The sequence below is a fragment of the Melospiza georgiana genome, chromosome 4, assembly GCF_028018845.1.
Source record: "Melospiza georgiana isolate bMelGeo1 chromosome 4, bMelGeo1.pri, whole genome shotgun sequence".
NCBI classification, from domain to species: Eukaryota; Metazoa; Chordata; class Aves; order Passeriformes; family Passerellidae; genus Melospiza; species Melospiza georgiana.
The window spans coordinates 54,611,689-54,624,951 of record NC_080433.1 but is presented as its reverse complement, the minus strand read 5'-3'; the positions used below and the strand labels follow the sequence as shown (position 1 = coordinate 54,624,951).

Here is a 13,263-nt window from a genome sequence, read left to right as displayed (position 1 = left end):
TTAAATGCATGAAGACTACACCTGTTTGTATGGAGTCCACCTTGCCTTCTTCCATGTCTCTGGTGGGTTTTACATTGACATTCCTTCTCTGTAAAGGACATTCCTGACCAAGTTCATGAGAAGAGTTGGGCCATTTATTCATAAACTCTTAAGTTGTACTAGATTTTCTCGACTTATAAAGAGTTTTTTGTTTTATTTTTTTTACTTTTAAATTTCTTGTTCCAGAACTAATGGATAACAAGAAAATGCTCTTAGCAGAGATAAGACATAGACATAAAAATATATCAAGCAGGATTTCAAGGAATATAATGGGCTTAACTAGATGTTTGATAGAAGAAAGAAAGCAATTAATGGCATCTCATACCTGCAAGGACAGGGACACTGGTGGTGCATGCTGAAATATTGCAAAAAATTCTGGTGTTCCAGATGGACAGCTATGCTCAAGAGCAAATAGGTATCACCATCCCTTGTTACTTTTAGTGCTCTGTTTTATATATAGTCCTAATACCTAAAGCAAAGAGTGAACAAAATAGTTTGCAGGTATTGAGAGAACCAATCAAGCTGTCATCAGAGAGATTATAACGTGCCTGCCTGTAGCTGAGATGCAGGATGAGGAGAGCTTGACATGCATTCAGACATTCACACTAAACTGATTATCTGTGTTAGAATTGTCCTATGGTTTTTGGCAGCACTGTAATCAGGGATTTGAAAGTGATTACCTTGCTGAATTCAAATGTTGAGCCAGGCACAGGAGGGAATACAATCTGCTGCAGCTTCATGTCCTTTGTGTATTTCAGACTTGGTATTTGCCTTATCTGTACAGGTAGTCAGTGATATTAGCAGTAGGAATTCCAAATTTTTGTTTCGCAGCCATCTGAAGATTAATTTTCTATATCTATTCTACTTTATATAGTATTTTCAGTATTATATACAGCTTGGACATTTATGCAAAGTTTTTTGATTATTTTTCATGTGCCTAGACATCTTTTCATGAATAGCTGTTCAATAGATATCCATGTTAGGAAAATTCTGTGCAAGCCCTCATCTCTTAAGAAAATTCACATTTAATCCTGACTGCTTCATGTGATATTCAAAAGTCACACTGAGCTGTCATTATCTGAACTATGCATTTGATCCTTTTAATTGTGGTGTACACAAACAAGAGAACTCACATTCTTTTCTGTACAAATTTAAAAATGTTTATCCTCAGTACAAATTTGAAAGTGTTTATCCTCGGGAATCTGCAAGAGATTTAAGGATCACTTCTGTTATTGAAGCTAACATTTGTATATATATTGTGTTTATTGAAAGGAGATTAAATTGATTCCCCACCCCGCTCCCTCTCTCTTTTCTGTCTCTGTCTTCATTAGCTTGTTGCTGGTTTGCAGCAGCCTCCTGGGGTGGCTGTAGGCAGCACAATGCATTATGAACAGATGCCCGAATTAACTCGTGTGTGAGAAGCACGAGCGTGCTGTGGTCCTGCTCCATCCAGATCAATTCATGTGTAGGCAAAGCTCGGTGCACGTGATGGCCTTTTACAGTCAGCTCTGCCCATTTGGCATTAGGAAAGCTGCATGCCTCCATGTGTTTCTGCTGCTGGAAATCCTACCTATTTTGAAACCTGGAAAGGTTCTTCAGCTTCTTTTGAGGAGGAAGAGGCTTCATCCTGAAAAAAGTACAGCAGAGAGGGTGCCAAGAGATTTTGTATTCAAACTCTCCCACAAGAACAAGGGCGCAATAAATTGCACTGTGAAATTAAAGGAAGACTTTTTGTTGCATGAGCATGCTTAAGCTGGAAAGCTTACTGTGAGTTTGTGGACACTGATATTGTGATGCATGTAAATTCTAGTTAGGAAAATTCATAGAAGAAAAAGACATCCATGGTTGTTAAACACAGAAATACCATGTCTGGCTCAGGAGAACCCCGTGCCACAAAATGCTGACAGTTGTACTGCTGGATTCTTGCGTTGCTTGCCTGTGGCCAGCAGCTTCAGGCATGAACTTACAAACAGTATGCTTGGGAGTGTTGTTGACAGATTATTATTCTTTTTGAATAATGGCTGTAGTGAAGATGATGTTGCACTTTCTGCAGCTGCTCACAGTGCCAGATGTCTGTTGTATTTACTATGCATAAGGCCATATCAAAGGACAGTTTTTATATTGCTGCAAAAAGACCACTGAATTTGAACCTTCCTCAAAGGTAACATAAACATGTCATTACTCATTAAAAAACTAAAAACTTGCATAAAAGCAAGTTCAGTTTTCCGTCATCAAGTCAAAATGCTATATTGACTGTTTTAACCAATATAATGACTTCATAATGTTAGAAACATGCCAATTTTATTTGTTATAGATTTTTTTTTTCAACTGCTGAACAGAAGCAAACTCCCTTGAAACAGTTGTTCCTGAGAGTCTCAATCTCTTAAGAGAATGGCATTTGGAAGTCCAGAATAAAAACTTTAAAAATTGCTTTTGCTACCAAGAGGACCAGATTTAAATTATAGCAGATAATATCTGGAATCAATAATAGCTTCTGGCCATCTGTTAGGAGGAAAAGAACAACAGTGTCTGCCTCATTAGTTCTTATATGCAGATCTCCAGTTATTTCAGGCATAAAAATTTTAAGAATATAACCCCAAGCAAAACTTTGAAGTGGGCCAACCACCCCTGTTGCCAGCTAATCAATTCCTTTTCTATCAGAGCATATTGTTCCCTGTCAAAGCCAGTCCCTCTGACACAGAGTTCCCAACCTCCAAATCTGATCATCTAGTGTGTACTTACCATATTTCTGTGTGCTTTGTGTGCCTCTCTTAATTGGGGCATCATGACTTAGGGCATTGAACTAGAGTCTATTTTTTACTCAAGTATTTTGCATGTGGATATGGCCAAGCAATAATTAAAGTAATTTTTGGTCTTCTACCTCACATCTTTTCCCCACTCTTCAGTTGAAGGACTGCTTTTTTATTATGTGAAACCCAAATATGCTTTTTTCATACAAGTGCTAATTCTTGAGCATCAAGCAGTTACTGTAGATATCACTTCTTTTCATCCCCTTTTATATGGGGGTGTATGTCCTGCCACACAGCCCAGAACTGAGTGTAATGTGTCTCCTTTTGTGGTGTTGGCCTTGTGACGAGGTCATCTTGAGCACCATGTCAAGTCTGCACCCTTTGTGAGGAGACATTTTCATCCTGTAAACATGAAGTTAAGCCAGCCTTGGAAACAGCTTGCTCTGATTGTCTCAAATCCTCTTTATAATGCTAACTTGTAAGGCTTGTATCTACTGATTGCAAGCAGAAAATTATCTTGTTTGAGTTTTTAGAGCAGCAGTGCTATCAGCACTCTACATGAGCAGAAGCTGCACCCAAACCCCCCACTTAGTTTAGGCTTTAGTTAGGACCTTGGGCTTGGACAGATCTTCTCACACACCAGGCACTTCCATACGTAAAACTGTCCAGCAGTGAGCACATCCAACCAGAAATTCTGAATGAGAGCACAAAGATGAATTTTGTTTTGAGAAGCTGAACTTCAGAGCAGACCAAAACTGAAGTTGCTTTAATGTTGCATGTCGCTATAGTTCTCACAGTATAGTTCTCACTGTATGATTTCACCTTCTGTATAGATTAGGTTTTTGTATCTTGTGTTGTTGTCTTGTTTTCTTATTCTCTGAGCACCCATTGCAGCCAAAAAATATTTAATAATACCAGCTGGCTGCAGTATTTGAACAGAGTTTCTAAAATATTTCTGAGGACATATCCTGCTACAAACTTTTATTGTGGAGTTACAAATTTCTCCTGTGGCCAAGAGGTGATTGAAGAGGACATCAATCACTGTGTGCTTGAAAAGGACATTTATATGACCTTAAGCTACTACAATGACAAAAATATATCTAGATGTGATTTTGATACATAGCTTCCTGGGGACCTGCATGTGACTGTCCATCTGCGAAGACTGCAGGTATTGGTAAATGATCTGTACTCAGAGTAGATTTTTCTTCTCCTGTCCATCTTCCTTCTCAAGGTGTCTGGCATGCACTTGCAATGAAGAGAGAGAAAGTGATAGTCACAACAGCTATTGTTGTTAGAAGAATTAAATTGGGACATATATGATGCAAATGTGACAGTGAATGCTCTATATAAAAAAAGTCTGGTTCTGTGAGTATGATAAATATGTACTGCTCCTAAGTTAGATTGAGCCACACCTTAAGCCATGGTCACTGCAGAGTGATTAATTGTATAATTACTGCTACTAGAAGAAAGAATTAAGGAGCATCTGCTTTTGCAGAATGATGTGGTCATTGGAGAAAAAGGTGAGATGTTTAGGACATGAAATTTATACTATGGCTCGCTTAAGAGCTCTATGTCCTTGCTGAACCCTGGGATCTTCTCTGGTGGAACAGCAGCTACCTCCTTCCATGCCTTAATTTTTATCCTGCCTGTGTTCTACTTATGTATCTATAGCCCAGAAAAACTAAAAAGACATGAATCGTAGAACAGATGAATCTACGGATTCTATACAGTTCTATAGAATCTACAAAATCATAGGAGGAATGGAAGGGACCTTAAAAATCATCTGGTTTCAACTTCCCTGCTGTGGGCAGGGACACTTTCACTAGACCAAGTTGCTTAGAGCTCCATCCAAAATCTTGAGTGTTCACAGGAATCCACATCCACAATCCCTCTGGGCAGCCTGTTCCAGTGCCTCACCATCCTCAGCAAAGAATTTTTTTTCTATTGTAAACTAAACTTACTCTCCTTCAGTTTAAAACCATTCCCCATTGTCCTATGGCTACATGCTCTTGTATCTCATGTGAGATAATCATCTCAAGTATCTTGTTGGTTGCCCTTTAAGACCAAGGCAAAAAAGTTGTTGGGTTCTTCATCCCTCATCTGTTGTTGCCAGTTGCTGTAACAGTTGTTGTGTTGGCCACTTTCTGTCTTGGTCCCAGTTCAGTTGCATGATTTGATTTATTACAAAGTTATCTGAGTCAACATTTGTGAGGTAAATGTATCTGTGGGTTCCTGTGCTTTTCATTAAATCCTCTGCTGCTCTGCAATGCTCTTTATTTTGCTTTGATTGACACTGCTGAACACCACAGGCTACCTGTTTTGAGCCTGACCCTACACCACAAGAATCCAGGGAGTGTTTTTCAAGTGTATCAGGTGAATGTGCTTAGAGGTAAAGATGGTGCCCTCATTTCTTTTTGTCTTTTTCTGGTACTCTGCAGGTCATCTTTCTAGGAGATATTTCAGGGTATAATTTTGTTCTATACATGCTCTAAAATGATTTCTAGCTATTTTCTACACTGTGTCAGATTTCAATCTCGTTTTATCCTGAAAGTTAAAAAAAAAAAACACCTAAAAAAGAGAAGAGAAAAAGATCTTTAACATCTCTAGTAACTAAGTAATAAAAACTGAATGTCACAGAAAAGTCAAATCATAACAATGTGACAGGATATATTGTCTCATAAGGACAAAATTACTGTCCCTTTTTTATTTCATGGAGTTTAAAAATAAGAAATCTCATAACTGTAATAACAAATGAGGGTTTGGTTTGTTTTGCATACTTCTTCAGTTAATTCCTTAATTTTATTTTGGTTGCTGTGCATGCTATTTTGGCAGGCTTCATATTTAAATTTTGAGTCTTTCAAACTAGAAAGGTGACCAGAGTGACTTCTGTCATTCCAGTGCCACACTAGAATATAGATGCACTTTGCATTGATATTCAGGGAGTTTGCTTCTTATTTTTATTTCTACATAGGTAATAAACTGTTTTAATTTTCAGCTCTTTGTAAAATAATTAATTAAAGAATTCTTGTTATTGTTTTGGTTTTTTTTAACTCTTAGACAAATTTTCTCACTGTGCTAATGTTGTCTTGTTACTGAGCTGCTGCAAATGATCATGGTGCACTTGATCATGGTGTGGAACCAAAGCAGCTTTTTATTTCTTGTTGCAAATCTCACAGTATTCAGTTCAGTGTAAAAAGCTTGAAGAGTGGGGATAGCCCCAAGACAAATAGAGGTTGATTCAATACACATTCTTGAGGAGGATCAATACTATAAATACTTGTCTCATGTTGTGTCCAACTTTTAGGGACTGTCCAGGGATATAATCTCACAGGTTTTTTTTAGGGATAAAGACTGTGGGTTAATCACAATGATGATTTTCTCATGAGTGAAATGATGAGGGAATACAATGAGTTTTGAAGTCTTCAAATTCTGGAGAAGGATTTGGCAAAAAAGCACTTTTTGTGCATTTTTAAATGTGCTGTCGTATAGCATAAACCATATCCTGTAGGTTTACTCTTAAATCCCAAACTTTCTTCTGAAGATTCACAAATAAATTTTCGGTTTCTGTGGTTGCTGCCAGCTAACCTCTCCTGCTGCCTTTGATGAACAATGTGGCAGGCACAGATGGTGGATGACAGGTTATGTTGTGTTTGAGTGTTGTGTCTGCTTGTGGCAGGGGACACCTCCAACAGAAGGCAAGAGCGTATATATGTCCTTGCATGTATGCAATTCCTTTTGCATATTATTTGTGAAGTTTTCTTGTCATGCCTCTCACTTAGTGGGGTTTCCTTTTTTGCTATTATATTTGAGGTTTCCTGTCTGGATGGGTAGATATTTGGCAGCAGTAAGACTGCTGTTAGGCTGCAAAGTCTTTTTGTGCATCATGCCCTGGTGGATAGACTGTTTCCCTCTTCCACTTCAAAATTCAGCTCTGAAAGAGGATTGCAATATAAAGAACCAAAAGCACTCTTGCTTGGTCTCGTGGCTTGAATTAGGCAATATTTTAATTGAGCATTTCAAGTACAGAAAGAACAGGATTGAATAGCTGAATTGCTATCTAACATGGTAGTGGATTTTTAGCACTTTTAGGAGTGAGCTCTATGAGTGGCTTTTGGGTATTCAGAGTGAAATAATAGCTGACTTATTGTTTTAGAACTAACAATTTAAGACCTAATATTTGGCCATTGTAAATATTTAGGACCCTCACTGCTCTAGTGGATGTTTTGTTTTATCTCCAGCTCCATTTCTGTGGCTCTTGTCCCAGCCTGAGCTCATGACCTCCCTTCAATGGCTTTGGTGAAGCTGCAGGGGAAGCTTTGTGTGCCCTGGATGTATTGGAGTGAACAACATGCTTTAGTGGCCTCCACCCCCTAACCATTTCCTCACATTTGGGATTTTATGGAGTGCTGGGTCTATAGCATCCATTAAGCAAATGTGAAATAAGGTTTTCTTTTCATGGTGTGCGAGTGGTATGGATGGCAACAAAAATATTGGCACATATTGGCACTTTCAGCTCACAAAATTCTGAGGTCTGATGCGTGTTAGTGTAAGCATTTGGAATAAAACACTTTCTGTCCTTCGGGGTACTTATACTAGCTAATAGTGTTCTCCAGTACAAGCTTTCCATTCATGTATCATAAGGCTGTGTTTAGGTTTATTTCTGAGTCCTGTGTTTTGAATTTTCTGCTCATAAACGTGGCTTAATTATTCTTTTTTTTTTTTTACTTTTTTCACACTTTATTAAATTTGAGTAAGCCTGTTTGTTCTAACATGTAACTTCTCATGATAATATACTATTTTGTTAACAAAAGGAATAATTTATATTTTAATGTTGTGAATAATTGAGGCATATTATATTTTTCAGTAATTGCTGGTTTTCGAGGGACAGTCCCACATGGCCTATCACTGGAGATTGGAGACACCGTTCAAATATTAGAGAAATGCGATGGTGAGTTCACAGGTGATTCCAGTGAGAATTTATTTTTTGTTTATTGATGGTTTGAACCCCATTACTATTAATTTATTTTCTTAAAGTAACACATTTTTGAAATCAATAATATAATATATTTTGGCCTCTTAATTTTTTTCCACAGTTCCAGTGAGCTCTAATCTCTATAATAATTAATTTGCGGTACATTAATTTTTATTTAATCTCTCTTTAATAAACATTTACAGAGGATAAGAATTGTAACAGAAAGAAAGTCTCTCATGATTGTTTTGCTTTCTTGGTATTTGTGAGGGAAACCTGGCTGCCATCAAGACATTTTCAAATTCATTCAAAGTCACAACTTAAAATCTTAAAGCAGTGTAAGCATTGTCCTCTGCTTTGCATTAGAGAATGCAAATATAATTTTAACAAATGTCTGTTACTAGGGTTAGAGAAAGAAAGTTGCATTTTCTTTTTATAATCTGCCTCCCTAACATCTAAAAATCAACACATTGATTTTTTTTTATCATTTGGGATCATATAGGGTTTGGGGGTTTTCTTGTTGGTGACTTTTTTTTTTTTTTTTGTAATATCGTAGCAGGATTATATATGGTTAACCTTGTGAGAAATGTTCTTTTAGAAGGCATAGGATCTATTCTGTTGAATCAGGTATATTATGAGTTTTATATAGCATTCTAGTTGATAGATGTAGAACCTCAAGTCCAGAAATGATTTGTAAATGTTTTGAGTTAGTAAGAAACTATTTCTGTTTTGACCGCTGTGGTGTCCAAGGCAGAATTTACCTAGGTTACATTGTTAGAAACATTTAGGGTTTAGAGTAATTCCTGAAATTGTGTGAATGAAGTCATCCAAATATGAACTAGTTTAAATGAAATACCTTTCACTGTATGGAAAATATTTTAAATTAATATAGTCTGACAGCACTGTGAAATTGTCATATCTGTCCAAAATGGAAAGATGAAATCTGTATTACGTATGTAAATGATTTGCACTCTTTAAAAACCAAAATGTGCTTTCTTCACAGGGTGGTACAGAGGATTTGCCTTAAAAAACCCCAATCTTAAGGTAAAGGTCAATTGCAGTTTTTGCATTCTTGGGCAAAAATATATATTTACTTTTTAAAAGTTGATAATCTGCTTGTAAGTGTATGATATTTACTCTTAAGAGAAAACCATAGCTTAATGTTAAGTATATTATTGGTACTACTTTAATTAGATTTGGACATGGATTTCCCTTTTGAAATGCTTCTATGTATTAGGATAATACACTTCACAAACCCAGGTCTGTGGTGAATTTTCTTTCATTTCCAAACTTTAGATTTTCCACTCAGAGGAAGCTGAGTTGAAGGGAAAAGACTATTGAGAATAAAAAAATGTAAAAACTGTTGGAAAAGTTGGTTAAACTGTGCCTGTTTTTCTTGAAGCTACGAATGAATTTAGAGCAGCCAGTGGGGACAGCCAGTTTATAGGAGCCCCATGCCGGGTATCAATTGAATAAAACATATGTGCTGCCATGTAAAATAGATGCTTCGTTTTGGTTTTCTTTGATGTGTAGTCTTTGGTTTCCATAGCAGCATAGTATTCTAAACCAGACTTCACTGATTTATTTCTTCTGCATTCAGACATGAAAAGTTATGGAAATTTATATTTCAGTGTCTGTTCATGTTGTGTGTTTAAGCTTTAGTTGTCTTTTTTGTCTTTCTATTTTCTTAACCTCTCTTGTTGTCTTGCCTCTGGGATTGCACTGATATTTTTTTCATGGGAAAGAAAGATCCTAAATTACCTGTTCATGCTTTAACCTGCATTATAAGCTGTGCTCTTCTTTTTTCTGTCCTCATTTCCAAGATGATTCAGCTGCAAAAAAGGCGCATACACAATAATTTTGAAAAGTTTCTAGGGCCTTATATCCAATTATTGGCCTTTTGTGCCAAGGCCTGTGGTCTGTAATCACATAAATTTCCTTTCTTTATACAGAAGGTCGATTCAAACAATAAATTTAGCCACAGAGTCTAATTTGATGTTTACTACTTTGACCTCATTGATGTATTTTACAGTTTGATTTATAAGACATGAGCAGTTGTGGTTTGTTATTGCATCTTCTGTGTCTTTTGTTGCAATTCTCACCACATGCTTGCTGTCAGTCTTGCTTTGTGGTCTGTCAAATGTGTGATGGAAGTTATGAATAGGTTTTCTAAACATGACTTGATGTGTGAAGAGATGAGATATATATTCTCTGTTTTCCTAGCGTGAATGCAAACAGTTTTTCTGACTTGGATTTTTGAAGGGAGTCTCTCCAATAGTAAAATCATAAGAGCACCTTGTACCTCCTCTTATTATTGGTAGTGCTCTGTAAACATTCTTGCCTTGTTATTGTGCCAGCTTTGACACTGGAAGCAGTAATGTGTGGCAGCTGGTGTGCAGCAAGGGTGCATCTGCATCCCTGACACATCCCTGTTGCACCTGCAGGGCTCTGTGTCCTACTGTCCTTGGGAGATGCTCCCCTCTACTGCTTTGCATTACAGAGGAGCAGGAGCATTTAAAAGGGTAGCTGTCTCTACACTGTAGATTTGGTCTTGAAGGTCTAATGGTTGTGTGAAAAGAAAATGGGACACCATCATCACAAAGGAAAGCTGTATGCAGCTGTGCTTATTATGAAGAGACCATATATGTATTTTGTCTCACTGCATGAGCTGTAGTGTATTATCTTCCCAGCCAATGACTTTATTTTCATTGAATATTGTTAACTTCGTTTATTCTGCTTAATTTAAAAAATCCCTTTCTGAAAATGCTTATTTTTAAGATGCAGTTGACAAGACATTATCCCCCAACTGCTGGTCTGTTTCTTATCAAGGTGGAAATAATGAATAAAACAGTCTGCCATAAGGAAGCTCTCAAACAATCTTCTTGTTCTACATGAGTTTATCTTCTAATTGTCTGAAGTGTTGAAGATTTTAAACTCTACTGAATATGGCATTTTAGTTTCTGTTAGAGCTATACTGAGTATTTATTGCATTCTTTCCTTGTGTTTTTTGTTAATTATTTGGAGGACTTTGAATTCAGCATGTATTTGCATATTGAATTATACTAAATGGAATGCCAAACTCATGTAAGGGGACTTTTTACCTAAACTCTTTTTATTTTTCAGGGCATATTTCCATCTAACTACATTCACTTAAAGAATGCATGTGTTAAGAACAAAGGGTATGTGTGAAATGTTCTGATTTCAAATATTTAAACACGGCCAGTTACTTGTACCAAATGTCTTTTGCTTATAAAGTAAATAATTTAGTTATGTTATGATGGCTCCAGCCTACTGCCAGAGGACTTGAAATGGTTGTCTTTAGCTAACCTGATACTCCTGCATAGTCATAAAATTGGAATGCTGTATCCAGAAGAGGCACTGAATGCAATTGGGAATATCACTCTGTATTGCTTAGAGAAAAGGGGAAACAATTATGTTACGTTTGGCTTGAAAATGGCATTGCCTTAATTTGAAGAAATTGTTCTGTACATAAGCTGTCTTTCAACCTGCTGTTTAAGATTAGCTCTTTTCTTTGAGGGCTGTAGCTCTACCAGTTGCCATTTTACAAAAAAAAAGCGTAAAAAATATATCCGTTTTATGGCAAAAAATTTTGCTAAACCTATAAACGATTAGAGAAAGGTTTTTCTTTTTTTCAGGTGATGGAGAGCCAGTATTTATTTTTGACAGCAGTTGATGTTTTTTCACATTTAGAAGAATAAAAACCAGATAAAAACCAGAGTCATTGGTTAATATTAGGCTTTAAATTTTGTTTTGGAATTCAAGTTGTCTGACTTAAAAAAACAGTGATTTTTTTTTTAATGTATAAAACTTGATGCCTTGGTGGTATCACTTTAAAAAAATTTAAAATTTAACTTTAAAAAATTATCAGTGAATTTAACAGTTTTTTCACAGATTTACTTAATTTGTAATTGTTCATATTGTATCCTTCATTTGGATTTATTAGTAGAGAACTGATACAAAACAGTTTGAAAACTGTTTAGGTAAGAACATTTTTCATAATAGCTGGATGCCTGAACATGAAGTGACCCTTTGTTTCAGGAGCATAAATGAGTGTTTTGGAGATGCATTATTCATAATGGGCAGAAATAATAATGAAGACTGTAATAATATTAAAACAAGTTTCATTCTCACGGGTGAAAATGTCCCCATGTTACTGTTAAGCTCCCTGTTGTCCACTAGGAAGTTACAGCCACATGTGATTTGTCATGCCCTAGGATCCCTTTTTCCTTTTCAAGTTGTAACTAAAACTGAAGGCTCGGTGAAACAAAATTGTAAGCCATCACAATAAAATAAAATTTAAAGGCAGAATAGTTTTTGTTAGTGGACACCATGAGAGTGTTTGCATGGATTTCAATCTTTATTGCATCTATTTCCTTTGTTAGTTAGTTTCCCATTCAGGCCATGTTCCCTGCTGCACATCATGGCCAAGAGCTGTCACATTGTTATGTTAATTTAGCAAGAGAGACAAGATACCATGAAAAAAGTAATCCAGGCATGAAAAGCTGAAGTGTCAAGATCCCCCTGGAAACTATGGGATTTATTCTGCTATGAAAGTTGGTTTTTATATGCTTATCTCATAGTAGAAAAAACTCACCTTGACTTCTCTGGGGCCAAGACTTTGCATGGGGATTAAGCTATTTTCACCCAAAGTTTTTCCATGGGGATTCAATAAATCTACAAATAAAAAGTGTCATGGTCTGAAGGGAGCACTCATGTAGGTTGACAGATATCACTGTTGGCAGTAGGAAGTCTACATATTAGTAACTGCAATGGGATTAGTAATGCTTGTGCAATATCATGTGTTCTTCTGCATGTTACAGACAATTTGAAATGGTTATTCCAACAGAAGATTCTGTTATTACAGAAATGACATCCACTCTAAGAGACTGGGGAACAATGTGGAAACAACTCTATGTGGTAAGTATCCTGAATACTATTGCTTTGACTTAATAAGTGTGATCTCAAAAGGTGCACTGTTGTTTAGATGGTCTGGTTTAGTTGAGGTATATATTTCAGAAAAAATCCAAAACATTCAGGTTTTTTTAAAATTGTTTTACTAATGCCTTGAAATCTTATTTTATTGTTATTAGTGTGTCTCTTGTATTCATGTGAATAATAATAATATACTTAAGTAGAACTTATCAGATACCAGGACCAAAGATGCACCTGAATTACTGTTTATCCAATTTGGTTTTTTGACTGCAGAAATGAAAGCTCTATAGCTTTAATGCTCTATAGTGTCTGATGGAAAATTGTAAAAACATACTGTCAGTATAGCTCTCTATAATGTTCCTACAAGCTCCTTTTTGTCTCCTGTTACTAATTCTATGACCTTTTTTCCCTTGGTTTACTTTTACATAGAACATTCATATTTCCCTCTTTTTGTTGCAGCAGTTGCACAGCTCTTTTTGGCAAAAATTTTCTTCACTGCTGTTGTTATTGCATGTTCAAAATTACCCTGCTTTTCTTCCTTTCCAGACAGAA

The 13,263-nt window shown here is 36.3% G+C and overlaps 1 protein-coding gene across 4 annotated transcripts in view; it reads left to right on the top strand.

The window, feature by feature from the left end:
- The window catches only part of DOCK4 (dedicator of cytokinesis 4), a 223,140-nt gene that overhangs the window by 73,026 nt on the left and 136,851 nt on the right, over positions 1–13,263 (top strand). For all 4 annotated transcript variants that reach the window (XM_058023697.1, XM_058023694.1, XM_058023696.1 and 1 more), the window contains exons 2-5: positions 7,654–7,737; positions 8,762–8,802; positions 10,882–10,937; positions 12,600–12,696. In XM_058023697.1, coding sequence (XP_057879680.1) covers positions 7,654–7,737; positions 8,762–8,802; positions 10,882–10,937; positions 12,600–12,696 — 278 coding nt within the window. The remainder of the gene's footprint in view (positions 1–7,653; positions 7,738–8,761; positions 8,803–10,881; positions 10,938–12,599; positions 12,697–13,263) is intronic.